Raw genomic sequence first — 27,539 nt, 5'->3', positions numbered from 1 at the left:
TGTTCTCGGTCTGCGACGGCACCTGTGGGGCTGGGGGCAAAGTCACTGTGAGGCTGGGATTGTGTCTGAAAATGGAAAAAGAATTCTATTGCTGAGAGCGGGGTTCTGGGCTTTGAATTGAAATAATACAGCATAGGCACAGTGGCTGGGCATTGGTGGGTGGCAGCTGAAATCACTTCAGAACTGGGATATTGATTCTGGGGTGGGCTTAGACACCCTGGGGCACGAGCTGAAGTGTTGCAGAGCTGCAGCCAAGGCCAAGATCCTGCACGCTGAAGATGGAGAAAGGCACAGCTGGAGCTAACGAAGAGAGCTGGCAGTTAAATAAAGCTTGTGGGTGAAGAGCTGAAATCACTGGGGCTGGGAAAGGGGATTTGTAGGGCGGCTGCTGTAATCACTGCAGGGCTGGGAAAGGGGGCTGCACACTCCATAGGATCTGAAGGGCTGGCACAGGGACTGTGGGGTTCTTGCTGCCACATCCCTTTTATGCCTCTGACATGGATGCTGGGGCTGGGCTTGTGACTGAAACTAGAACAGGATGTGTAGTGCGCACGTGGGGGCTCTAAGATTGCGCCTGAAAATCCCGGCAATGCAGGGATATGTTCTCGGTCTGCGACGGCACCTGTGGGGCTGGGGGCAAAGTCACTGTGAGGCTGGGATTGTGTCTGAAAATGGAAAAAGAATTCTATTGCTGAGAGCCGGGTTCTGGGCTTTGAATTGAAATAATACAGCATAGGCACAGTGGCTGGGCATTGGTGGGTGGCAGCTGAAATCACTTCAGAACTGGGATATTGATTCTGGGGTGGGCTTAGACACCCTGGGGCACGAGCTGAAGTGTTGCAGAGCTGCAGCCAAGGCCAAGATCCTGCACGCTGAAGATGGAGAAAGGCACAGCTGGAGCTAACGAAGAGAGCTGGCAGTTAAATAAAGCTTGTGGGTGAAGAGCTGAAATCACTGGGGCTGGGAAAGGGGATTTGTAGGGCGGCTGCTGTAATCACTGCAGGGCTGGGAAAGGGGGCTGCACACTCCATAGGATCCGAAGGGCTGGCACAGGGACTGTGGGGTTCTTGCTGCCACATCCCTTTTATGCCTCTGACATGGATGCTGGGGCTGGGCTTGTGACTGAAACTAGAACAGGATGTGTAGTGCGCACGTGGGGGCTCTAAGATTGCGCCTGAAAATCCCGGCAATGCAGGGATATGTTCTCGGTCTGCGACGGCACCTGTGGGGCTGGGGGCACAGTCACTGTGAGGCTGGGATTGTGTCTGAAAATGGAAAAAGAATTCTATTGCTGAGAGCGGGGTTCTGGGCTTTGAATTGAAATAATACAGCATAGGCACAGTGGCTGGACATTGGTGGGTGGCAGCTGAAATCACTTCAGAACTGGGATATTGATTCTGGGGTGGGCTTAGACACCCTGGGGCACGAGCTGAAGTGTTGCAGAGCTGCAGCCAAGGCCAAGATCCTGCACGCTGAAGATGGAGAAAGGCACAGCTGGAGCTAACGAAGAGAGCTGGCAGTTAAATAAAGCTTGTGGGTGAAGAGCTGAAATCACTGGGGCTGGGAAAGGGGATTTGTAGGGCGGCTGCTGTAATCACTGCAGGGCTGGGAAAGGGGGCTGCACACTCCATAGGATCCGAAGGGCTGGCACAGGGACTGTGGGGTTCTTGCTGCCACATCCCTTTTATGCCTCTGACATGGATGCTGGGGCTGGGCTTGTGACTGAAACTAGAACAGGATGTGTAGTGCGCACGTGGGGGCTCTAAGATTGCGCCTGAAAATCCCGGCAAATCAGTGATATGTTCTCGGTCTGCGACGGCACCTGTGGGGCTGGGGGCAAAGTCACTGTGAGGCTGGGATTGTGTCTGAAAATGGAAAAAGAATTCTATTGCTGAGAGCGGGGTTCTGGGCTTTGAATTGAAATAATATAGGCTAGGCACAGTGGCTGGGCATTGGTGGGTGGCAGCTGAAATCACTTCAGAACTGGGATATTGATTCTGGGGTGGGCTTAGACACCCTGGGGCACGAGCTGAAGTCTGGCAGAGCTGGAGCCAAGGCCAAGATCCTGCACGCTGAAGATGGAGAAAGGCACAGCTGGAGCTAACGAAGAGAGCTGGCAGTTAAATAAAGCTTGTGGGTGAAGAGCTGAAATCACTGGGGCTGGGAAAGGGGATTTGTAGGGCGGCTGCTGTAATCACTGCAGGGCTGGGAAAGGGGGCTGCACACTCCATAGGATCTGAAGGGCTGGCACAGGGACTGTGGGGTTCTTGCTGCCACATCCCTTTTATGCCTCTGACATGGATGCTGGGGCTGGGCTTGTGACTGAAACTAGAACAGGATGTGTAGTGCGCACGTGGGGGCTCTAAGATTGCGCCTGAAAATCCCGGCAATGCAGGGATATGTTCTCGGTCTGCGACGGCACCTGTGGGGCTGGGGGCAAAGTCACTGTGAGGCTGGGATTGTGTCTGAAAATGGAAAAAGAATTCTATTGCTGAGAGCCGGGTTCTGGGCTTTGAATTGAAATAATATAGGCTAGGCACAGTGGCTGGACATTGGTGGGTGGCAGCTGAAATCACTTCGGAACTGGGATATTGATGGTGGGGTGGGCTTAGACACCCTGGGGCACGAGCTGAAGTGTTGCAGAGCTGCAGCCAAGGCCAAGATCCTGCACGCTGAAGATGGAGAAAGGCACAGCTGGAGCTAACGAAGAGAGCTGGCAGTTAAATAAAGCTTGTGGGTGAAGAGCTGAAATCACTGGGGCTGGGAAAGGGGATTTGTAGGGCGGCTGCTGTAATCACTGCAGGGCTGGGAAAGGGGGCTGCACACTCCATAGGATCCGAAGGGCTGGCACAGGGACTGTGGGGTTCTTGCCGCCACATCCCTTTATGCCTCTGACATGGATGCTGGGGCTGGGCTTGTGACTGAAACTGGATCAGGATGTTTGGTGTATATGTTTTTTAATTGTGTAATCAGATGGATTAAGAAAAGTAGACACCCGTAGCAGATTTCTGTTGGATCTGTGTCTGTGAGAATTGGGATGCGTGCTGGAGATGGAGAGACGCTGTTGGAGAGTGGCAACAGCAGCAGGTGTGAGCTGTGAGGATGTGGAGGGCTCACAGCAGCCCCAGGTGTGAGCTGTGAGGATGATGAGGAGGGGACGGCTCCTTCGGTGGCTGATTTAGGGGGTTTTCCTCACATCTCTTTTGCACGGAGCTGCTGGAGGAGAGGAGTTTTTGGGGGGCTCCCGGGGCTGTCTCCTGGAAGGACGGTGGGCGCTTCGGACAGGGTCTGGGGAATCACCTGGATCCCCACCTGGATCCCCACCTGGATACGTGGAGCATTGCTCAAAGGTGGAGCCGAGGGACAAATCTTTGTGTCGAGAAGCAGCAGCCAAGGAGGTGAGCCGGTGCGCCTTTGTAGCGGGGACTTTTCCCCTTTCCCTTTGAAATTTCGTCATCCTGAGGTTGAATTGGAGGGGGCAGTCCTGTTGTCCCCCCTTTTAAGGGGTTTGGACTGAGGTAAAAAGCCCCCTTTTGCCATGGTTTGAGGCAAGGCGCTTCTTTTCTTCTCTTCTAGAGGACGCGATTGAAGGGAAGCCTACGTTTCTTTTCCCTTGTTGGGGTGAGGTGAGCGCCGGAGCGTGGCGTCAGAGTCGGGGCTGCAGAGGAAGGGAGCTGCAGCCGTGGCAGCGCTGGCAGGGCGGGGGTCGGGCTGTGCCGCTGCATTCGGGGCGCTTCTTCTGCCCCCGGCCCGGCAGCGAAGGGTCCGGCGCGGAGCCCTGCCGGCAGTGCCGGGGCTGGCCGGGGCGGAAGGGGAGCTGGGCGCGGCTGGGCTGCCGCGGGCCCGCCGGAGCCGCGCCGGTGCGAGCCGTGCGGAGCCGAGCGGAGCTTTGGCCGGGCCGGCGGGCGGGGGAGGCGGCGCGGGCGGGGCCGGTGCCGGCCGGTGCCGCCGCTCCGTCCGCTCCGGGCGCGGGGCTCGGGCGCCGCCGGGGCCCCCCGGGCCCGGTGCCGGCCCCGCCGGGCCGGGGGCAGCGGGCGGGGGTCTGCCGGCGCGGCGCCGCCTCTGCCTGCCGGAGGAGCCGCTTTCCTGCCGGAGCCGCGCTGCGCCCGGGGCCGGGAGCGCGGCTCCGCATCTTCCAGCCTCTCTCGCTGCGCTGCTTTTGAGGTGCTCCTGAGGAGCTCCTGGGATCGGTGGCTTTTGATCGGCGTCGCTGTAGGAGAAGGGCCTCGGGCACTTCTTGGTTGTTACGGTTCTTGCTTCGGGTGCTCGTGGCACGGTTTTTGTTTTTGGGTTGAGTGTTGTTGTTGGATTTATTTTTGATCGGTTCTTATGTTTTTTAAGGTTGTGTTTCTAAAGGTTTACACTGATTTTTATGGGTCGGAGCATGGAGTAGAGGGTCGTTTTTCAATTCGGTTGTGGAGGCTTTTTTTAGCGCGAGTGCGTAGTGTTTGTTTTGGTGGGCTTGAGGGAGTGCCCTGGAGTTAATCGGTGAGGTTTATTTAATATTGATTAATGCATTCTTGTTTATTACATTATAGGGGTTTCATTCATTTGGCTTATTTGATTGCCGTGTATGTTTCATTGTTGCAGAGAACTTGGGAGATATTGTTTGTGGTTACATTTCTCTTTTGGCGACGTGTTTATTTCTAGGTGGTATTTGTGTTTTGATGGTTTGAGGCAATTTTTGTTTCTTGAGTTAGGAATACCTATTTTGTTGTTGTTAATATATATATTTTTTTTTGTAGTCTGATGTGTTTGGTTGTTGTTTTTTATTGGTTTTATTTTTGGGAGCATGGGCATTTCCATGGTGGATCTCTTTAGGTGTTTATTTTATTTGGGGGGTGAATTTTTTGTTTCTTCGTGGTTCCCATATTTTTATATCTGTAATTATTTGGTGGGTTTTTTTAGTTAATTTTATAGAGCATTGGGTTCTCTTTATGAGTTAAAGTAGTGGTAGAGTTTTGGTTATTATTTTTTTTAGAATCGTTGGGAGTCTCTTGTATGGTTTGGAGTATGGTAAGTTAGTTGGCTTTTTTTTTTTTCCTTTAGAGTGGTTTTTGTGATTTGCTGTGTGGGTGTCTATAGGGTTTTTAAAATGTTTGTTTCGTTTTTGTGACGTGATAAGAGCTGCTAGTGAAAGGAGTGTAGTGCGGGTTTTTTTTTGCTGGTAGTTGTTTGGCTGGTGGAGCCTTTCTGAATTTTTTGGACGGTACTGGTGGGAATTTGATGCTGTTTGTTTTGGCATTTTATTTTTAGGAATTCGATTATAACTGCAGTGTTTTAACTATAACTCTGATGAAATAGAACACATGCATAAACATGATAATGGGAATATGAAACTTCAATTTTAAATGTAAATGGAAAACATATAACTTAAACGTGTAATATAAATAATGCCGTCCATTACTATTAGGTATAACCTTGTTTGATATGGAGTATTTTATATGCTTATATGCATATAAATATCGATTATAAACATAAATATCCGTATAGAAATGTATAATTAATACATGTGGATATATGAATATTACAAAACAATAGGAATCAATACAGTACCTAATGCGTATTTTACTGTATGTGTCTTATTATAACGCATTTCATGTCATAAATACTATATATCGAAATATAGTACCTCAATATGTTGTGATAGAATAGATAAGTACTTGTAAAAATCAAAAATAGGAATATAGAAATATTTAAATATAATTTAGAATAAAGGGGATTTTTATTTTCTATTTGGTATTAGGTAGGGGTTTTATTATAAAAATTATAAATAGAAATAAAATAAAATTAGAAATCTTTGTATAGAAATATATCCTAAATACGTTAAGATCTATATAAAAATTCAAAGGTAAGTAAACATAAGTATTAGCAGTGTGTATGAAATAGAATTTAAAAAATAGTTTATCTATCTCGCTACCTTATTATATATGTATAAAATATATTTATAAATACATCAATATAAAGTAGAAGTTAAAAGGTGGCTATAATGATGAAAAAAATATAAAAATATTCGAAAATCGTTTAAAGAAAGGGCTTTTTTGTTTTTATTTGGTTGGAGGCAGGGTTTTAATGGAAAAGATATGAATATACATTTTAGTTTGATATCATTCTAAATGTGGAAATATATAATCAATGTATACAGGTGTATATATAAAAATATGAAATAGAAATAAAAATTAGTATTAGGAAGATATAGACTATAAATAGCATCATACATCAATCTACATTTAAAATATAAATTTGAATATAAATGCGAAAAGTAGAGATACATTTAAATTGAGTTTAAATAAAGGGTTTTTTTTAAAAGATTTTTACTTGGATAGAGGCAGGGTTTTATTTTAAGCAATATAAACCTTTTAGAAATCTAAATCTAACTATAGAAATATGTAAGCAATCTAATAAGATATGTATAAAAAATAAAATGTAATAAAATAGAATAGGAATAAATGTAAGAAATTATAAAAATACAATTTTCCATCAGTATCCATTACAAATCCGACTGTGAGTATAAATCTGAAAAATATAAAAACAAGCTTTGTTGAAATGCAGTTTAGGAGGAAAGCTTTTTTCTTTCGGTTCCTGTCGGGTCGCAGGCAGGCTTTTTGTTCCGTTCTTTCCCGCGCGGACGCTTTGGGGCGTTCGCTGCCGAGGCCGTGCCGGCGGGGACGGCGCGGTGCTGCCGCCGTGTGGGCAGAGAGCGGTACTGCAGCCCGCCGCCCGCGGCCGCCATCTTGGGAGTGGCGTGGCGCGGCCTCGCTTGACCTTCTCGAGAGGGCGCGAAAACGAGGACGTTGAAATTCGAGGACCCGTGTCTGTTTTTTACACTGCGTGAATTGCGCGCACCGCCGGCGCCCCCCGACGGGATTTTCCGCGGCGGTTCTGGTGCCGTGCACACGGGCTGTGGGGTCAGCAGCACCGCGAGCGTGCGGGTTTTTGGCGGGAGCCGACAGGCATGGGCGAAAAACGCCTCTCTCCGTCAAGGTCCCCACGGGCCGCCATCGTGTCGCGGACCCTCTGGACAAGTGCTGCCGCCTTGTGGGCACAGGGCGGTACTGCAGCCCCCCAGCCGGAGCCCGGCCGAAGCGGCGGGAGGGGCGAGGGGCGGGAGCGAGCGGCGAGCGGGGCGGTGTCTGTGAGTGAGGGGAGGGCTGGAGGCGGCTCCGCGGGCCGAGGGCGGCCGGGGCCGGTGCCGGCCGGTGCCGCCGCTCCGGGCGCGGGGCTCGGGCGCCGCCGGGGCCCCCCGGGCCCGGTGCCGGCCCCGCCGGGCCGGGGGCAGCGGGCGGGGGTCTGCCGGCGCGGCGCCGCCTCTGCCTGCCGGAGGAGCCGCTTTCCTGCCGGAGCCGCGCTGCGCCCGGGGCCGGGAGCGCGGCTTCGCATCTTCCAGCCTCCCTCGCTGCGCTGGTTTTTAGGGTCTTATCGATGTGTTTTAAGGATTATGGAGCTGTTCTAAGAGCTCTTAGGAATATGTAGGGATTTTTTTTTTTAAAAGCTTCTTTGGGGGCTTTTAGGGGTGTCTTAAAGTAGGGTATTTTTATTGTATTTTAAGGGCGTTCTGAGGCTATTTTTATGTTTTTGTGGGGGTTTTAAGGCATTTTGAAGATGTGGGGTTTTTTTAGGGCATTTTTATGGGGTTTTAGGGTCTTTTCATGGCATAGAGGCTGAGGGGCAGCTTGAGGGGCACTGTGGGGCCTTGAGGGTGACGGAGGCTGGGAGCTGAGGGGGGAACAGGGGAGGGGACAGTGGGTGACACAGAGAGATGCTGAGGGGGGCAGGGGCAGCTGGAGGGTGACACAGAGAAGCTGGGGGCTGAGGGGCAGAGGAGAGGGATTAAGGGTGGCACACAGGAGCTGAGGGGCAGCTGAGAGGGGGCTTGAGGGTGACAGCCAGAGCCTGAGGGCTGGGGGGCAGAGGGAGGGGTCAGGGGTAAAGGGTGAGGCCTTGAGGGCTGGACAGTCCAGTGGAGATCAGGGCTACAGGGTACAGCTTAGGAGGCAAGTTAGGGTACAGGTACGGCACCCCTCACGCCACCCGTACCTCACCCTAAGCAGCCTTTTCCCTTTTCAGCCCCAACAACAGCAGCACAGCATAGCAAGCCTGACAGCGAGACCACACCGGAAGCCTCCCAGTGGGACAGGGCAGCGACCCTCGCACCAGGACAACGCCAGAACCCTCAGAGGACAACAGGACCCACTGCTAAAAGGTAGGGATGACATCTGTGGGCTAGAGAGCAACAGGAAGGGGTTTGGAGGCTGAGCAGGCTTCCTTGAGTGTTTGTTTTTTTTTTGCAGGGCTATTAGGAATATTTAGGGGAATTTTGAAGGCTTTCTCTGGTGACTTTTAGAGAATTGTTATGCCTTCCTAATGGCTATTGTAGAATTCCTTGGTGCATTTTTAGTGTCAGGATGTGGGTCTGACAGAATGCCCACTGAAAATGCAGAGTACTACTGGAATGTACTGGAATGCTTTGGGAAGGTGCCAGTGGAGGGCCAGTGGGTAAGGTGCCATAATGCTGGTCTGAAGGTTGTGATTTGTGAGCAAAGCGAAGTGGTTGTGGTTAGGGTTTTATGGTGGCAGATTTCTTGAGGTGAAATCCAGCACAGAAAATATCAAGCCCCAAGCTTTGTACTGTCAGTTTGCAACAGGTATTTGGTAAGAAATAAAAAACCCTGAGTACTTGGGGATGGGAGATTTGGACTGGGAGAAATCCTGCACTGTTTTGACATTGAGGAGGCAAAAGGAAATTTAGGACCTGACAACCCAGGGGCATTGCAGGGCCCTGTGAATAAATGAGGGATATCTACTTGGTGAAAGCAAATTCAGCAGCCCAGGTTCCTGGCGTCAGTTTGAAGGGCTCCCTTGGCACTGTCAGAAAAGCACAAGTTTGGGGGGGGGGGGCAGCTGGGGTCTGAATATATCCTTTAATATTCGGATTATTTCCAGTCAGCCTCACCCTAAGACCCAAGGAGCTCTGGGCACAATCACAGGCCATTTTCCCTGGGAAAGAAAACTCACCAGTCCAGGTTCCTGATGTCAGTTTGTAGGGCTCCCTATTATATTTTATATTATCTTTATTATAATATTAACTATAATTAATATTACATATAATATAATATTAAATAAAATATATTTTATTATCTTCCCTGCAAGCAGAAGGAGGTGCAGATTCACGGTGCTTTGTGCTCAAGAGGGGCAGTGAATCTCTGTGGGTGCTTCTGCCCTTTTTCCCTGACCCTAAAGAGAAGAGACACTGTCCCTGCATGGACAGTCTTGGTCTGGAAGTAGTTGGCCTCAGTAACACAGTGTTTTAAGGGCAGAGGAGAGGAGAGGTGGTTCCCATGCCTGTGGGCAGCTCTTCCCGAGAGCAGGAGAGGGGACTGCATTGTTAAGTAGGAAGTGGATGTGTTTCCCAAAGAAAACTTCAGAAATTAAGCTCCAGGGGCAAATACTGTGAGGTTCTACCACCTCCTTGAGGACAGCGTTAAAACCACAGAGGCATCAGCAGAGCTTGGAGCAGGACTGGCCAACCCCAGAGCGCCTCACGAAGCCCTCTGTGTGTCTGTGGCAGTCGAGTAGCACCTGGGGGGTGCTGAAAGTCCCAGTTCTGAGAGAAAATTCTGTTTAACTTGTACACGTTGGCTGGGTGTGTCCCCCCAGTACAGCTCGGTTCTTCTCTGAGGCGGTGCCTGACAGGGTCTCTCCCTGTTAAGGGCCGGGCGTGTTTTTGGCACAACACAGCAAAGTGGATTATTTGCCCGGCGTTCTCAGGAGAATAATGGTGAGCAGCAGAATTGCTGGGTTGTGGCTGCTGTGCAGCTGAGATCGTGCAGTGATGTTTGGTGTTCTCGATTGTAGCTGAGCACGGGACCACAGCCCGGTGACCATAGGACATTCCCCGCAGGCGAAGCAGCCTCCATTGCCACGCGACGTGGATTCTCATCCCCAGATGCCAGAGAGATAAGTGGAGGGCTAAGGCCCACAGAGGGGGTGAAAGTGGGGTGCTGGGAGGGCCTTTTGAATCAGCTTTGGGGGCAGGGATGTGCAAGAAGTGTCCCCTTAGACCAGCTAAAGGGAAAGTGTCTGTTTTGATCACAGTGCTGAGGTGCTCAGGGCAGAGCAGTTCTGGTGTGTGTCCTGTCACTTGTCTCTGGTGCACTCTGTGTTCTTTGGGTCTCTCGGTCCTTTCTTCTCCTCAAAAGCTCTCTCTCCCTGTCCTGTGTCACGGGTGTCTGCACGTATTTGTCCCACAACTGCTCTGCCCTGCTGCATAGCCTGTAATAGCACAAGTCCTGGGGACTTGAAATTTGTAATTTGCAGGGTGTAGTTGGGCTCTAGATTGTATCAGGAGATTGACATAACATGTTTGGTGCTGTTAAGTTGTCCTGCAGCCATTTGACACTTGTCCTAACTTCCTTTCAGATGCAGACAGTTCAGATCAGTGGCAGAGAGCCCCAGTCCTGGGTGAGGGTTTTCCCATGATCGGGTCAGTCATTGTTTGCATTTTCAGGGGAAGCCTAAATAGTGACCATGTTACAGCAGTGTTCTTTGCCTTTATTTTTAGGAGGTCCAGGCAGATAGCAGCAGTCAAGGCCCTGTGTGCCAGGTGAGCAGTGGACAGAAGGAGTTGTTCTTGCTCAGGTTTCAGGTTTTGGTGCAATTCTAAGCATCCACTCTTGGTTACTTTGTTTTATTTTAGGCAGTCATCTTGCAAGATGTCCCTGGTCCGGATGTCTGGATGTCCAAGGCCAGGTGGGTGCAAGCGTAAGGTCTGGGTGGGTGTGCTTTTCAGGTCAGGGGGATGTTGTTTTCACAGTATCTCAGTGTGGGTTGTTTTGCTTTGTTTTTTTGCAGGTGCTGTCGCTGCCCTAGCTGTGTGAAGGAACAGAGGCGAGCGGGTGACTCGGCATTTTGGCACGGTGACTCACAGGTGACCCTTATGCAGCAGCATGCTAAGTGTGTACCTTTTTGTTTTTCAGGTATCCTCCAGGCAGCTTGTGGAGTCAAATTGAGACTTCAGGTGAGCCGGGGCAGCGGTGTGTCGGAGTTTCGGGGATTCCTCTTTTCGTGGGCACTAGTTGCATTTTCTGTTTTGTCTTAGGTACCCTGAGGAGGAGCGTAGCTGAAGTTTGGAAACAGCAGCACCGAAGCTGATGCAGAGAACGTCTCGCCGTCCACATCCAACTGACATTGGATTCCATCCGGTTGTCTTGCAAAAGCCAAGTGCTGGGGCCAGTAGGTGGGAGATGGGGGGAAAACCTTTACTATCACAGGAGGCTATTTGATGTTAGCTTGGAGAATAGGCCCATAGTGGGACGGGCCCCTCGGGAGCAAAGGGAGAGGGTTTCTCCTCAGCCCCCCCAGAGTCTTCGCCGGGCAGGGCAGTTCCGATCCCTCTCTGGTTCTCGTGACGTTCGCATCGGCGGCCTTCTTTGACTCTTGACATTGTCGTGGATCTTTTCACCATAGGAGCCCGCCTTCATGTCTGGAGCTATAGCTACAGTCACCCTGTAGTCATTTCTTCCTTCTCTAGGCCTACTGAGCTTCTTAGGCTTCCTCTTAAGTGCTTTGGCACTAACATCTTGAAAGGAGTTGCATGTCATCATCAAGTGCTACTGCCCTAGGGCTTTCTTTTCTTTGGCATCATCAGCCCATGGCTCATCTTGGGCTAGGAATCTTGGGTCCATAAGGTGAAATTGCCAGGCAGTTTCCACTTGTGTCCGTGTCACGTTGTCTGTGTCATAGGCCTTTGTTACATCTCCATGCTTTAGCAACATCATTTTGTGCCGTATTGGCCATATTTTGCTCACGTACCTTCCCGGATATCAATTATTCTGGCATTTTTACATATTCACTTTTTGGGTCCGGACGATGTACACGAGATGTTCTCATCGGTCTTCATTCTCAGTTTTGGTAGCCCTTCTCATGGACTTCCGTACGGAGCTTATTAGCCCCTCATCACCTGACCACAGTAGTTCCGTAGCATCTGCCTTCTCAAAGGATATAGGGCTCAAAAATTAGTCTTCTGGAGAATTATATCAAGTCCTCACTTATCTTGTATCTCTGTCAGCTTACGTTGTATGCACTTATGATGCACCCACCTGTGTCGGCTTCTATTGTATGTGCGTACGTTGCGCCTACCTATGTTAGCTTATATTGTTTGTGCTTACACTGTATGTACCTACGTTGGCTTATGTTGTTTGTGCTTATACTGTACGTACCTACGTTGGCTTATGTTGTTTGTGCTTATACTGTACGTACCTACATTGGCTTATGTTGTTTGCGCTTATACTGTATGTACCTACGTTGGCTTATGTTGTATGCACCTCTGTTGTGGCAATTATGATCGGAGCTGCCTTGCCCGGGCAAGTAGTCACGCTCAGGTAGAGCAGTTATAAAGCTTTGCCGTTCATCTGTTCTCTACGGGGTTTGGGGTACAACGCTGATGGGCCCAGAGTTGGTATAGCTCCTAGCTCTCAGATAGTCAGTCACTGACCGCCTCCCCTTGTCTCGTAGGTCCCCGGGTCCCTACAGAATTTCCTGGAATCTACCATTTGACATGGAGGTCCTGCGGTCAGAAGAAGCGTTTAAGCATATTCTTCAGTGCAGCGTTTCACGTAAGGGTGGCAGCCAGCGTGTCAGCAGAAGAATGTGTGAGAGTGTGACTGTCTGTGTCTGTCTGTGAGAGTTTGTGTGTGCTTGTGTCTGCAGCTGTGTGTGTGTGTGGAGCAGATACAACCTTGTGTGTATGGCCTTTGCCTTTCAGGGGGGGTTTTCATCAGGCAGGAGGATTTTTTGGGAGTCTCCGGAGCGAGTTGCCGTGAATGTGAGTTTGTGCGTAACGCGAAGGGGGCGTGCACGTCGGCGGAGCGTTTTGCGCCGTTTTTGTTCCGGGTGCGTCATAACAATAAAAGCGTTGTGGACTTTTCTGAAATGGAGACACGGTTATATTGTGTCAATATGTATTTGGCTTGTAGTACATTATATTGTTCTGTCTTTGCAGTTGTTCCTGTCTTTTGATGTATTTTGCTGTATGTAAATTGGACTTGTACTTGTGTGCCTAGGTATGATGTATTCTTTGTTGTATTTGTCTCTGTACTTGCATTTGTATGCATTGTTTCCCTGTGTATTGCTGAAGTTTAAGGGAATAAAGATTAATCAGCCCTAATAATGATGCCTCTTACCCTCTGTCCTGCCCACCATTCATCTCCTGTCTTTCTTTGGTGTGGTTGAGTCCTATCATTTTCACCCTTTTTCTCCCTTTGCCTCTTACTTTCCTCTTTAGTCTATTCCTCACTTTATCCTTCCATGTGTAACTCTTTGTCTCTGCCTGTGTTTTCCTTTGTTTCCATTTCTAACACATCTCTATGTTTCTCTAACCCTATTTCCTTCTCACCCTATTTTCTTCCATTCCTCTACATGTATTTCCCCATGTCTCTTTGTCTGTCTCTTTCAATCTAGGTTTCACTATGTTTTCTTCTTTTTTTTTTCTTTGTCAGCCTTTGTCTTTCTAACACTTGCTATCATTGTCTTTGTCTCTGACCCTTTTTCCTTTTCTGTCCAACTTTAACTTTTTTGTCTAACTCTTTATTTCTTTCTCTCTTGAACCCTACCTTGTGTTCAGTCTCTCCATTTGTTTTCCTGTAGGTTTTCAGCTCTATTTCTTCTTTTTCTTGTCTCTCTATTTGCTTTTCTCTTTCATTTCAAGTGCTTCCTTTTCTGTTTGTCTTTCACTCTTTTTCTCTTTACCCCTCCTTTCTTTTGCCTTTCTCTTTCCAATCTGACTTTTTTAGTTTTTCTTTTTATCTCTGACTCTTATTTTTCTTGCTCTGTTTTCTTCTTACTCTCTTCCTTTTCTTCTTCTCACTCTTTCTTCTTGCTCTCTTCTTCTCTCTTCTTCTTCCTCTCACTATCCTCGTCTTCTCCTCGCTCTCTCCTCTTCTCCTCACTCCTCTTCCTCCTCTCTCCTCACTCCTCTTCCTCCTCTCTCCTCACTCCTCTTCCTCCTCTCTCCTCACTCCTCTTCCTCCTCTCTCCTCTTCTTCTCACTCTCTCCTTTTCTTCTCACTCCTCTTCCTCCTCTCCTCTTCTCACTTTCTCCTCTTCCTCCTCTTTCTTCTTCCTCTGACACTCTCCTCTTCTTCTTACTCTCTCCTCTCACTCTCCTCTTCTTCATCTCACTCTCTCTTCTTCTCACACTCTCCTTTTCATCTCACTCTCTCCTTCTCACTTGCTCCTCTTCCTCCTCTCTCCTTTTCTCACTTTCTCCTCTTCCTCTCCTCTTCTTGTTCTCACTCTCTTTTCTTCTTCTCACGCTCTCCTCTTCTTCTCACTCTCTTCTTCATCTTTCTCCTTTTCTTCTCAGTCTCTTCTCTTCCTCCTCTCCTCACTTTCTCCTCTTCCTCCTCTCACTTCTTCCTCCTCTCTCTTCTCACTCTCTCCTCTTCTCACACTCTCTTCTTCATCTCTCTCTCTCCTTTTCTCCTCCTCTCTCCTCTTCCTCCTCTCTCCTCTTCCTCCTCTCTCCTCTTCCTCCTCTCTCCTCTTCCTCCTCTCTCCTCTTCCTCCTCTCTCCTCTTCCTCCTCTCTCCTCTTCCTCCTCTCCTCTCCTCTTCCTCCTCTCTCCTCTTCCTCCTCTCTCCTCTTCCTCCTCTCTCCTCTTCCTCCTCTCTCCTCTTCTTCTCACTCTCCTTCTCTCTCTTATCTTCCTCCTCTCTCTCTCCTTTTCTTCCTCTCACTCCTCTTCCTCCTCTCTTCCTCTTGTCACTCTCTCCTCTCTTCTTCTCACACTCTCTTCATCTCTCCTTTTCTTCTCACTCTCTCCTCTTTCTCCTCTCTCCTCTTCTTCTCACTCTCTTCTCACTCTGTCCTCTTCTCACACTCTCTTCATCTCACTCTCTCCTTTCCTTCTCTCTCTTTCCTCTTCCTCTTCTCTCCTCCTTCGCACTCGCTGCTCTTCCTCCTCTCTCCTATTCTTCTTCTCTCTCCTCTTCCTCCTCTCCGTCTCCTCTTCTTCCTCTCACTCTCTCTTCTTCCTCCTTTCTTCTTCTTCTCACTTCTTCCTCCCACTCTCTCCACTTCTCACTCTCTCCTCTTCATCTCACTCTCTCCTTCTCACTCTCTCCTCTCTCTCATCTTCCTCCTCTCTCCTCTTCTTCCTCTCACTTACTCCTCTTCCTCCTCTCTCTTCCTCTTGTCACTCTCTCCTTTCCTTCTCACACTCTCTTCTTCCTCTCACGCTTTCCTCTTCTTCTTGCTCTCTCCTGTCCTTCTCACACTCTTCTTCATCTCTCTCCCTTTCTTCTCACTCCTCTTCCTCCTCTCTCCTCTTTTTCTTCTCACTCTCTTGTCTTCCTCATCTCTCTTTTTCCTTACTCTCTCCTCTTCCTGCTCTCTCCTTTTCTTCTTCTCCCTCTCTCTCTCCTTATCACTCTCTCCTCTTCATCTCACTGTCTCCTTCTCTTTCTCTCTTTTTTTTCCTTTCTGTACTTAGAATAAAAAAGCAGGAGTAGAAAATACTGTGCTCTGAGGAAGTAAAAAAAGAAAACAACTTTAAAAATAAAAATTTCTACTCCCTGGGAGCATCAAAGTAAAAATAAAAATTTTTACTCCCTGGTAGCATCAAATTTTCTACTGCTGCGCCTGACAATATTTTTGGGTAGGGGAGGGGTCTGTCTGGTAGCCACACCCCCACCCTGAATCCTCCCTCTACCCTAACCCCTTCCCTGACCCACCCTCCACCCCCTCCCCCACACACTGACCCCGCCCCTAACCACGCCCCCAATGCTGACCCCCTCCCCCTAACCCCCACCCCGTCCTTACCCCCTCCCCTGGCCCCGCCCCCAGCCACACACCCTCCCCTGACTTCTACTGATACCTATTAAGATACGTATAAAAATCTGAAATAAAATATAATAGGAATAAATGTAAGAAATTATGAAAATATAATTTTCCATCAATATCCATTACAAATCCGAATGTGAATATAAATATGAAAAATAGAAAAATAAAGCATATTGAAATGCAGCTTAAGAGGAAAGCTTTTTTCTTTCGGTTCCTGTCGGGTCGCAGGCAGGCTTTTTGTTCCGTTCTTTCCCGCGCGGACGCTTTGGGGCGTTCGCTGCCGAGGCCGTGCCGGCGGGGACGGCGCGGTGCTGCCGCCGTGTGGGCAGAGAGCGGTACTGCAGCCCCCCAGCCAGTGCCCGGCAAAACCACCGAGTGGCTTGGCGCGGACTCGCTTGAAAAGTGCTGCCGCCTTGTGGACAAAGGGCGGTACTGCAGCCCGGCTGCCTTCTTGGGAGCGGCTAGGCACGGACTCGCTTGAAAAGTGCTGCCGCCTTGTGGACAAAGGGCGGTACTGCAGCCCGGCCGCCCTCTTGGGAGCGGCTTGGCGCGGACTCGCTTGAAAAGTGCTGCCGCTTTGTGGGCACAGGGCGGTACTGCAGCCCCGCCACCCACGGCCGCCCTCTTGCGAGTGGCTTGGCGCAGACTCGCTTGAAAAGTGCTGCCGCCTTGTGAACACAGGGCGGTACTGTGGCCCCACCACCCACGGCCGCCCTCTTGGGAGTGGCTTGGCGCGGACTCGCTTGAAAAGTGCTGCCGCCTTGTGGACAAAGGGCGGTACTGCAGCCCGGCCGCCCGCGGCCTCCCTCTTGCGAGTGGCTTGGCGCGGACTCGCTTGAAAAGTGCTGCCGCCTTGTGGGCACAGGGCGGTACTGCAGCCCCCCAGCCAGCGCCCGGCAAAACCGGCGGGAGGGGCGAGGGGCGGCAGCGAGCGGCGAGCGGGGCGGTGTCTGTGAGTGAGGGGAGGGCTGGAGGCGGCTCCGCGGCGGCGCCGGATTAGGATGGCAGCGGCGAGGGAGGCTTTCTGTCCCGTTCCGGCCGCCGTCCGTACCGGAACGCTTTGTGCCTTTCTGTCCCTCGCCGGCCGCCGTCCCCCACGTGTCGGGAGCCCGGCGCCGCCGTGATGGCGGCGGGCGGTGGGACCGGGCTCGGGCGGCTCTGGAGGCGCTGCTGGAGGTGGGATTCGGGGCCCGGCGCGCTGAGGGCGGCGGCACCGGGGGGACAGCGGGGGAGGGCGGGCGGGAGCAGCCGGAGGGGACCCGGCACCGGCACCGGGAATGGGATTATGGCGGGGGCGGGACACACGGACAGGCCCCGGAGCCCTCGGGACCCCCAAAACTCCACCGGGACCCCCAAAAAACCACCCGGGAACCCCTCAGAACCCTCTGGGACCCCCCAAAAATAACCGGGAGCCCCCCGGTCCCGCAGGGCGAAGGCGCTGGCGCTGACCGGGAACCGGGGAGTGGAGCCGGCCATGGACTGGTGAGGGGGGACCCCAAGAACACTCCCGGCACCCCCAAAAATACCCGGCGGGATCCCCCAAAAACAGCCCCGGGATCACCAAAAACAGCCTCGGGAACCCAAAAATTCCCTTCAGAAGCCCCAAAAATCCCCCTGGGACCCTCAAAAACCCCCTGAGACCCCCAAAATTCCCTTCAGGACCCCAACCCCCCCCCCCAGGACCCCCAAAATTCCTCCCAAAAACCCCCTGAAACCTCCAAAATTCTCCCCAGGACTCCAAAGCCCTCCCTGGGACGCCCAAAATTCTCTTTGGGACCCCAAAACTCCCCCTGTGACCTCCAAATTTCCCTTTAGGACCCCTGAAATTCCTCCTGGGACCCCCAAAACCCCCTGAGACCCCAAAAGTCCTCCTGGGATGCCCCAAAAACCTTCCAGAACCCCCCAGGACCCCCTCCAATTTTGGGTCCCCCCCCGATTCGGGGTTCCCCCCGGTTTTTGGGTCCCCAGGCTGGTGGCTCATGAGGACGACCCCGACTCGGACCCCGAACTCCCCCCGGGTTTGGGGGCGCCGCCCGCGGGCCTGGGGGGGCCCCGGCAGCCGCCGGCCCCCGAGGACGAGACCCAGAAGTGAATTTTGGGGGTCGGGGGGGAATTTGGGGTTTGGGAAGGAAATTTTGGGGTATGGGGAGCTCAGGGATATTTTGGGGTTCAGAGTGGTTAATTTGGGGTTTCAGGGTGTTTATGGGCAGGGTTTTCGGGTATTCTCGGGAGGGCTTTGGGGTATTCTTTGGTGGGTTTTAGGGTATTTTTGGGTGGATTTTTTGGGATATTTTTGGGACGGTTTTGGGTTGGTTTTGAGGCATTTTATGGTGAGTTTTTTGGATATTTTTAGGAGGGTTTGGGTAGTTTTGGGTGGGTTTTTTGGGGGCATTTAGGACGATTTTGGGGTATTTTTGGGTGGGTTTTGGGCTGAAGGCGGCTCAGCGGCGGCGCTGGAGAAGGATGGCAGCGGCGAGGGGGGCCCGGCGGGGCCCTGCCTTTGCCAGCCCCTCCTGCCGCCCTCCTTGGAATGGTTTGGGGCAGTATGGGGTTATTGAGGTAGGAGTAATTATTTTGTTGTTGTTGATTTAATGTGGTGTTTTTTTGTTTGTTTGTTGTTGTCGTTTGATGTATTTGGTTTGTAGAGCAGGAACTGTAGACAGAATCCTGCAGAAGTAATATGGAATTTGTCCTCCCAAAACCCACCCGGCTTCCAACCACTTTCAGCACGTGGTCTTCCTTAGCAGCACATGGTACCCCACACTTGGGAGCCGGTGCACTCTACTTTTCTCTCCTCCTTTGCTGACAGATCCTGCTGAGGCTGAGGACAAAGCCCTACCCCTACACAGACAAGGCAGCAGACCTGGTTCGGGACGCCAGCGTGCTCCAGGCTGCTCCAGGACTCTGATCAAACATCAGCATCCCCGTCTCTCACGTTGATGGTATGTGGTAACCCCTTAAGAACAGAATTCCACCTTTTCTAACCCTAAGCAGCAAACTGGGGATGGGTAACTCTAGAAATCTAGAAATCCTGTCATGTAAGGACCTCCAGGTTTCAGCCCTCCGTGTGTCCTTGGTATCAGAAGCTGGAATTGCAGAGTTGCCACTTTACCTCCAAACGTAATTTTTGATGTGGTTGTGCCACTTTAACAGTATATGAAATCTCTCTTCGTGTTCTTGCAGCAGCATTTTCGAACCACAATGGAAATCTAGTCCTTCTGCCCGGAGCTGTTCACAGAATTGTGGAATTCCAGATGGGTTTGGATGGGAAGGCACCTTTTTTTTGCAGCATTAGATTTTTGCAGCATTGCAGCTTTTCAAGCTTCTAAGTAAGTTACTTCATTCAGATTTAAACTCTCTTGAAGCATGCTTGATATGGTTTGTTTTTTTCATTGTTATGTTAGTTTTTGTTTTGGTTTTAATTTGGCTTTCTTTTTTGCCTGGCGTAGGAAAATTTTACAGCTCTCACTTTTTTCTTCTCCAGTTGAGTATTACCAGTGTTACCTTCTTAATTCAAAAACCATTTGCTGTATGGAAAAAGCACCTTGCCTTTGTGAAGGGCCAGGTGGGAACTGTTTTAATGGCCAGTGGCACAGCCCTGTAGCATACAATTCCCAGGAAGTGGGGAGCCCTCTGCCAGGCAGAGCCACCTGGCCAGGTTCCTGCGGGTGCTGCTGCTGTACCCGGCTGATGAGGTGAGAAGCAGCTTGGCTTTACTGCCAAAATAAAACTCACCCGTTTTCCTATGAATCCCAGCAAAGTGGTCCCAAAGGCTCTGTCACTCAGTCTCTGCTTCCATTGGTGTGGAGAGGCTGGATCCCAGTTATCACCCCAGCAGTGCCCCTGCCTCCCTTTTCCCCACTTTTCTGTTCCAGTCGTGCGAAACATTCAGGCTTTGTTTTCTTCCCCCTGCGGTTCACTGCAGATCCCAGAAAACCCACAGGAGGGAAGATCATTCCTTGTGCTTCCACCTCCAGGTGAGAGAGGAGATGGTCACATCCTAGGAGCCTGATTTTGGAATGTTTTATGGAATTGGCCCAGTGGCTTTTACTTCTGGGGTTCCTGGAGTCTGTCCCTGGCAGGTCCAGCCTGTGCTTCAACTGAGAGCCCTCAGCCCGCAGGGAAATGAACCTTTGGGGAAGTTCTTACAGCTCTGCTTAGTGCTTTATGAATGGTGATGATTTTCTGGAAGTAGGCTGTCCATTCTGACCCTTTTTCTTCCCTCTCCCTGCAGACTGTACCTGCTGAGAGGCTGAGGTGAGACCAGGATCTGTAAAATCCCTGACTCTCCGTGTTTTCCTGAGGCTGAAGCCGTGTTTGCTGTCAGTGACGACAGGGTGGGAGATGCTAAACACTGAAAACTTTGGGGTTTTTCCCCTGAACTCCCCAAGACTCTCTGCAGCTGTGCCCTGTCTCTCTCTTGAAAGAGTTTCTGGATTTACAAAGGTTTTTACATTCTGCAATATTTATCTATAACTCGATTAAAAAGAATCATACTGTATCAATGTGGTGTTAATTACTTTGTTTGAGTCGGTTAATTAAAGCAAATTGTTGGTAAGGGGTTTGAACATCCCTTAGTTGGAGCTGGCAGCTCTTATTTAATTTCTCTTCATTCCTTTAATTTCTTTCAATTATTTCTTGAGCCATTACTGCAATTAGGATGTACAGTAAGGACAAGAGCATTTCTGCCCTGCTGGATTGGGAAATCCGAGCCCAATTCCTTGGAGAGATTGAGGGGATGGGGATCTGTGCCTCAAGCTGGGTTTTGACAGTGGGAATTTGGTGAGGAAGGAAGAGGAGAGATCCCACGGAAAGTGGCTGAGGCCAGTTCCGCTGGCTTTGGGTGCTCCTACCCCCGAGAAAATCATCCTGGCTGAAGGGAGCTGGAAGAAGCCAGGGGGCTGCGCCGGGGGCTGTGCAGGGACCCCAAACCCTGGTCAGGGGCGCTGGGCAGTGCCAGCTGCAGAGGAACGCTGCAGAGGGGCTGCGCTGGAGCCCCTCAGCTTCCATGCAGAGATGCTGGCACTGCGGGGCTTTCGGGACACTGCCGAGAGGCTCCGCTGCCAGAGCCGGGGAGTTCTCCCGTTCTTTTCTGTCGTGCTGGGCACTTGGCAAGTCCTTAGAGCCCCGCAGGCTGCCAGTGCCAGCGGAGCAGCTGGAATCACAGACGGTCACACAGAAATCGGGCTGGGAGAGCAAATGAGCCGTTCCATGTTGTTTTTCACAACGCGTTTTGGATTTATACCAGAATCTCTTCTCTCCCCTCAGACCCCGTACCCCTGAGTTCTGAGTTTTCTCACAGAAATGTCTCGGCCTGCACCGGGAAAAAGAAAATTCCCTGGCACGGCGGGGAGCGGCGGGGTTTGGGGGTGCTGGGGCGGCACGGGGGTCCCCGCGCCCCGGCCGGTCTCGGTCAGCCCCGGGAAATCGCCGCCGCCGCCGGCTCGGCCCCGGCGCCGCCCCGGTGCTCCGGCCCGAGAGAGACCCCGACCCGCCCGCCGGGCAGAGGCGGCACCGCCGGGAGCCGAAGCGGCAGCCCCGGGCCCATCCCGGCGGGCCGGGAGCGATGGCCCCGCCTCCATCCCGGGCGGGCCGGAGCCTCAGGGGGCGGGGCCGGGCCGGAGCCTCAGGGCGGGGCCGGCGCTGGCTCAGGTGCGCGGGACCGCGGGGCACCTGCGTGGGGTGGGGCCGAGCTTATTTAAGTGCCGGGAATCGCTGCAGCCGCCATTTGCTCACTCGGAGCGCAGTGAGGGTGGTGGGTTCTGTGCGGGCTCCGCAGCTTCGCCTTCTCTCCTTCCCCCCCTTTACTCTTCCTTCCTCCTGCTCCCATTCCCCTTCTTTTCCTGCCTTTCCCCCGTTTTCCTCTCCTCCCCAAAGCCGACTGCTTTCGCTCCCCTTTTGTGCCCCCTTCTACTCTTCCTTCCTTCTGCTCCTATTCCCCTTCTTTGTCTTCCTCCTTTTCCTTCTCGTCCCATTTCGGCCTCCCGTCCCACCATCTACCCTTCCTTCCTTCTCTCCATATTTCTGTTTTTTCTCCCCTAAACCCACTCTCCCTCCTCCCCAAACGCGACGCCCCCACTCGTCCCTCACCTGTCCCTGCCCCGCTGCTCCGTTCCATTCCCCCTCTCTCCCTCCTCTGTCCCGTCCCTCTTTCCCCCTGCCGGCCTTTCCCTTCCCCGCCCGCTCTCCTCCGCAGCCCGACCTCCCTCCCCACCTTCCCGCATGCCCCGCTCTGCCTCCTCTCTTCCCGTCCCTTTTTCCTTCTTTTCCTCGCAGCCGCGGGGCTCGGGGCGCCGCAGAATAAAGCCCAGAGGGCCGGAGCCGGCGCCCCCCGCCCTCGCTGGGGTCCCCACACGGGGCCGGAGCCGCTCTGCGGGTCCCCCCATTGCAGTCTAATACACGGCCCGACACTGCCGGGGTGCGGCTTTCCCGACATCACACTGGGGGTCGGGCTGGGGTCGGGAGGGGGTCCTGGGGGGAGGAGGGTGGGGGGGTTAGGAAGGGCCCCCTCATTAGGAGGGGGTCCCGGGGGAGGAGGGTGGGGGGGGGGGATAGGAAGGGCCCCCTCCGGAGGAGGGGGTCCGGGGGAGGGGGGCGGGGTGGAGGGGGGGGGCCTTCCCCCCTCCAGCCCCGGCCCCTCCCCGGGACCCCCTCCTCCGGACCGGGGCCCGGGGGAGGGGGGGGGCGGGGGGGGGGTGGGGGGGGCGGGGGGTGGGGTGGGGGGGGTGGGGTGGGGTGGGGGGGTGGGGGGGTCGGGGGGTGGGGTGGGGGGGAGGGGGAGAGCAGGGGGGGGCACGTCACTCTGTGCCGTGAACAGACATTAAAAAAAAAAAAAAAAACCAAACGGCCGGCCGTACCCCCCTTCCCACCCCACCCGTACCCCCCACCCCCACCCCCCCCCCCCCCCCCCAACCCCCCGGGCCCCGGTCCGGAGGAGGGGGTCCCGGGGAGGGGCCGGGGCTGGAGGGGGGAAGGCCCCCCCCTCCACCCCGCCCCCCTCCCCCGGACCCCCTCCTCCGGAGGGGGCCCTTCCTATCCCCCCCCCCCCACCCTCCTCCCCCGGGACCCCCACCTAATGAGGGGGCCTTCCTAACCCCCCCACCCTCCTCCCCCCCAGGACCCCCTCCCGACCCCCAGCCCGACCCCCAGTGTGATGTCGGGAAAGCCGCACCCCGGCAGTGTCGGGCCGTGTATTAGACTGCAATGGGGGGACCCGCAGAGCGGCTCCGGCCCCGTGTGGGGACCCCAGCGAGGGCGGGGGGCGCCGGCTCCGGCCCTCTGGGCTTTATTCTGCGGCGCCCCGAGCCCCGCGGCTGCGAGGAAAGAAGGAAAAGGGGAATGGGGAACGAGAACAGGGGAGCAGAGGGGGCGCTCAAGGGAGGGTGACAGGGACAGGGGGCAGGTGGGGGCAGGTCGGGGTGTGCAGGGGGCTGGGGGAAGGCAGGGTGAAGGAAGAGAAAGATTGAAGGCAGCTTTGGGGAAGGAGGCGGAATATGTGGAGGGGGAAAGGTATCACGGAAAGGCGGCAGGAGGAACCGGGAGCGCGTGGGGGGGAGCAGGGAGAGGGGGCACGGGGGAGCCCGGCTGGGGAGAGAAGGAACAGGGAAAGGATGGAGGAACAGGGTAGCGTAGGGGTGAGTAGGGGAATAGAGAGGGAGGACAAGGAAAGGAGAGTAGGGGGGACCCGCCCGGGAGGGAGGGAGGGGAGGGCTAGGGGGGAGAGGGAGGGGGGGGGTTTGGGGGGGGGGAGGGTGTAGGGGGTGGGGGAGGGGAGGAAGGGAGGGTCGATAAGAGAGGCATAGAGAAAAAAAAATACAAAAGAAAAGAAACGCGCAACAAAAGCAAAAGAATAAGAGATATAGAGCCCGACCGGCCGCAACCTCCCGCTCCGAGCGCCCAGCACCAAATGGCTCCGCCGGGCTCGCCCCGCGGTTTAAATACCCGCGGCCCCGCCCGCGCAGGCGCGCTGGGGCCCCGCGCACCTGTGCGCGCACCTGTGCTGGCCCCGCCCCCGGCCCCGCCCCCCGCCCGTAAATGGCGGCGGCTCCGCGCCCGCCCCGTGTTCTGTGTGGATGCTCGGACGGACTGCGGCGGGACCGGCGCTCGGAGCTCCGTGCGGGGATCGGATCGGGGCAGCTCCCGGCCTGCGCGGCGTCCGAGGCGCTCAGCTGAGATCGGGATCGGGATTCGGGTTCTGGTCCCGCCGGTGTCTGCTGGGGGAGCCGGGCGGAGCCGCTCCTTCCTCGGCGGGCAGGGAGGGGGTGCCGGGGCCGGGGGGTCGAGGCGGGATCGGGGCTGGGATCGGGACCGGCAGCGCCGCGGCCGGGAGGAGCCGCTCCGGGACGGGCGCCGCCGCTCCAGCTGCGGCCGGCGCGGGGCTCGGGTCCCGCCGGGGCTCGGGTCCCGTTCTCGCTGTGGCCGCGGGGAGCCGGGGCTGCGTCGGGGCCGGGACCCCATCGGCACCGCCGCTCCCGCAGCGCCGCCTCCGGCCCCGCGGGCGGACACGGAGCCGCCCCGCAGCCCCCGCGGGATGCCGAGCCCCCCCGCCCCGGTAGCCCCGTGGCCACCGCGCTCCCCTGCGAGCAGCAGCGCCCGCCTCCCCCGCCCCGTGTCCGCATCCCCGGGGGAGCCCCGCCGGACGAGCGGGGCTGCGGCGCCGCGGCCGGGAGCGGCCGCTCCGCCGGGGCCGCTGCTCCCGCTCCGGCTGTGCCCGGTGCGGGGCTGGAGGAGCCGGAGCTCCGAAGGGCAGAGAGCACCTCCTGTCCTTGGCTCTGCGGGGCGGGAGCTGCCGTGCCCTGCCCGTGGCTCGCAGCGTGCCGAGCGCACGTCCCGGCACGGGCACCGGCGCACGGGACAGCGCTGGCACGGACACGGCTGAAGGGCTGCCCGCGGCTCCTCGGCCAGGGGCTGCTCCCCACAGGCACGCAGGGATGCTTCAGCCCGGACAGCCGACAGCGACAGCCCACAGGGACCCCAGGGAACGGCTGGCATTACCTGGGAATGGAGGCACGGGCCGTTTGCAGAGGGGCTCTGACGGCAATCCCTGTTTCTGACCTCCCACACAGCTGCCAGGTATGTTCCAGCCACCCCAAATCTCCTCCCTCTTTTCCAGCCGGAGCCTATCATTCACCAGCAGCATTTGAGCCAAGGCAATCTTCCTTCATAGGTACTAAATGCCAAGCAAGAGCCTTGGAGATGCCTTGAAATCAGAGGTTGGAGTGCAATTACGTTTGGAGATTTCCAGGGAGCCAGCTGGAGGTGCAGAAGGGATGGAAAACTCTCACAGGTGGGTCCCACTGGAAATGTGCTGCAGGCAGGGATGTGCATCCCTTTCCTGAGGGGAAAGGACATGCAGAGGCCACTGCCGAGGCTCTGAAAGGAGCTGAGCTTCTGCAGGAGAGATGTTCTGCCTCAGCACAGGCCGGGAGCTCATCCAGCCACTGCCTTGTCCTGCTTTAAAACATCAACTGGAGCCTGAGCTCCAGGGAGTGAAATCAGTTGAATTCCAGGGAACTCTGTCAAGTGACCCCAGACACATCCCTGGGGCTGGGGGATGAGGGTTTTAAATAGCAAGTTCTGTGGAATAGAGACCTGTCCTTGTCCTGATCCCACTGAGCTTCCCTGGAACCTCTGCTGGTTCCTGACACAGCTGGTGCTAAAGTGGCAGCTCTGCATGGGAATTTCCAATCTCCACGAGGCACTGTCAGGTTATTCCAGCAGGAATTCAGCAGGGAACCTGGGGCTGTGGGTATAATTCATCTGAACTAGCAAAGCTGATACTGAACCCCAAATCCAGGCACCATACAAAGAACAATCTTTGTGCTAAAGCCCCTGGGCTGGGAAATTTCAGCAGCCAAATGTATGGAATGATCTAAATCCCAGCAGGCAGCATCCCCCAGCGGGACAATCCAAGTGCCAGGGTGGGAGCTCTTGTCCTTCCCCTGCTGCTGGTGGGACAAATTCCCTTGGCACAGCTGGTGGGGCAGGAGCTGAGAGCAGGAGGGGCAGGAACAGGGATGGGAGATGAGGCTGCTGGAATGTCACCTGGAGCACCTGAACACGTTCTGTCCCTGCAGGAGCCAAAGCAGATCCCTCCTGGCCGGGCTGGAGGGCAGCTGCTGGATCTGCTCTGGGGGAAAACTCCCTGCCCCTGCCAGGAGCACTGGCTCTGCTCTTCCTCCAGCTTCTGAGCAGTGTCAGGGCCACCGTGAGGGAGTTCAAACCCGAAAAATCCCCACAGCCCACGGAGTGAATGATCCCAGCAGAGAAACGCAGCATTGAAATAAAAATCTTACAGCTCTGTCAAAAAGGCTGTGACATCACTGCAACGGGATTCCCAGGAACCTTCTGGTTTGCTCTCGGAATGCTCTTGGTTCTCTTTTATGTATTTTTAGTCCCTCAGTGGGCAGCTTGTAGGATTTATTCTGGGACTTAGAGGTTGAGCAGGGTTGGCTCAGGATTGACCTTCACCTCTGGTGCCTCTTTGTGCAAACACAACGTGGCCGGGCTGGGTGAACTCGTGACCTCAGCTTTCCCCTCCAAAATGTCCCTCACTAATTTCCCTAGGGTGAGCTGGGATTTTGGCCCAGACTGTCACTCCTCGCCTCCCCGTGCCCGCGCAGTGTCCGTTCTGTCCCCACGGTGCCCTGGGGACACCGGGGGGTCCCTTTGCCTTTCTCCTGCCCCTTTCCAGCCCGAGGCTCCTCTGCCCGTGTCCCACACAGCACAGGGGCACCGAAGGGGAAAGGCTCCAGAAAACATTTCTGCAATTCCTCAGCAATTATTTATTTATTTATTTATTTATTTATTTACTTATTTAATCACATTCTTCTCCTCTTCCCCAGGGAGAAGAACATGAACTCACAGCCACTGAGGCCTGACGGGTTCCTGCAGCGAGAGCTCGGTGCGTGTCCGCAGAGGTGAGTGCAGCACCTGAAAGGAAAAAGCACAGGGGAAAATGGGATTTATTTTGCTTCAAAGTTATTGCAAGTTCTTAAAGCCCAACCAACTTTTGCTCTTGCTTTTGGTCGGGTGGAGCAGGAGCAGTAGGCAGAGGTGGTGCCATCGATGTGGACGTGCCCGATGCTTTCTGGGGCAGAAAAAGGAGATTAAGCTCACCTTACATCAAGCAGGTATTTAAAAAGATTTATAGCTCTTCAAACGTAGCACCCTTTAATTACCATAATGTTTCTTCCATGATTTTAACTAATTCTCAGTGTATTTTATAAAACTTAAAATAACACCTCCTCCCCATAAAACAGACTCATCAAGCATTAGATAAAAAGTCCTTGTGCCAGTCTCAGGCTTCCACATCTAACAGGAGACCCTCCCCGTAAGCAAACAAAAAAAATAAAAATAACGTACCAAAACTAGTCCTTGCTAACACTAAAAATACAGCTCGACCGTATCCAAAAAACCCCTGATTTTATTTATTCCAAACACCAAATATTCTTAAAATTCTAAATCAATAACTCTTAAAAAAAAACCCCATCAAAACTTACTTCAAATATAGAAAAGCCTAACTGTATAGATAAATATTTGTCCAAGCCCACAAAAAATATAAAACAATCTAATCAATATCCTACATTTAACAAAACCCACTACACAAATTAGTACCATTTAAAATGTAACATAAATAAAAATCTATTACTGAGAAACATATTTCCCAATAAATAAAACCACCCTGTAAAGATATAAGT

General features: G+C 53.5%; 1 protein-coding gene and 2 long non-coding RNA genes across 10 annotated transcripts in view; all 3 read left to right on the top strand.

Annotated features, from left to right (window-relative positions):
• LOC144246460 (UBX domain-containing protein 1-like) overlaps nt 1–20,341 on the top strand; it is an 88,715-nt gene extending 68,374 nt beyond the window's left edge. The window contains exons 1-7 of one of the 5 annotated variants that reach the window (XM_077783859.1): nt 16,799–17,016; nt 17,269–17,322; nt 17,809–17,928; nt 18,650–18,782; nt 19,024–19,169; nt 19,766–19,817; nt 20,075–20,341. In XM_077783859.1, the coding sequence (XP_077639985.1) occupies nt 16,964–17,016; nt 17,269–17,322; nt 17,809–17,928; nt 18,650–18,659 (237 nt within the window). In that variant the 5' untranslated portion in view covers nt 16,799–16,963 and the 3' untranslated portion in view covers nt 18,660–18,782; nt 19,024–19,169; nt 19,766–19,817; nt 20,075–20,341. Of the gene's footprint in view, nt 1–16,798; nt 17,017–17,268; nt 17,323–17,808; nt 17,929–18,649; nt 18,783–19,023; nt 19,170–19,765; nt 19,818–20,074 lie in introns of those variants that run through there. The other 4 variants (XR_013340120.1, XR_013340119.1, XR_013340121.1 and 1 more) reach the window with 4 other exon arrangements.
• LOC144246459 (uncharacterized) lies at nt 7,368–13,168 on the top strand. 4 transcript variants are annotated; one of them, XR_013340116.1, is made up of 10 exons: nt 7,368–7,469; nt 8,068–8,203; nt 9,856–9,959; nt 10,422–10,461; nt 10,562–10,603; nt 10,697–10,749; nt 10,852–10,895; nt 10,977–11,017; nt 11,099–11,236; nt 12,514–13,168. It is a non-coding gene; the product is annotated as an uncharacterized LOC144246459 (long non-coding RNA). The 4 variants fall into 4 exon arrangements; XR_013340115.1 differs by lacking the exons at nt 7,368–7,469; nt 8,068–8,203; nt 9,856–9,959 and having other exon boundaries at nt 9,974–10,461; XR_013340118.1 differs by lacking the exons at nt 7,368–7,469; nt 8,068–8,203; nt 9,856–9,959 and having other exon boundaries at nt 9,975–10,483.
• A 4,153-nt stretch (nt 20,342–24,494) lies between the features above and the next one.
• On the top strand, nt 24,495–27,245 carry LOC144246378 (uncharacterized). Its single transcript, XR_013340085.1, has 4 exons — nt 24,495–24,912; nt 25,007–25,126; nt 26,685–26,759; nt 26,881–27,245. It is a non-coding gene; the product is annotated as an uncharacterized LOC144246378 (long non-coding RNA).
• Nucleotides 27,246–27,539: the final 294 nt, after the last annotated feature.

This window comes from Lonchura striata, chromosome 6 (assembly GCF_046129695.1).
Source record: "Lonchura striata isolate bLonStr1 chromosome 6, bLonStr1.mat, whole genome shotgun sequence".
NCBI classification, from domain to species: Eukaryota; Metazoa; Chordata; class Aves; order Passeriformes; family Estrildidae; genus Lonchura; species Lonchura striata.
The sequence above is the reverse complement of the archived record's forward strand: the minus strand, read 5'-3'. Positions and strand labels throughout refer to the sequence as shown.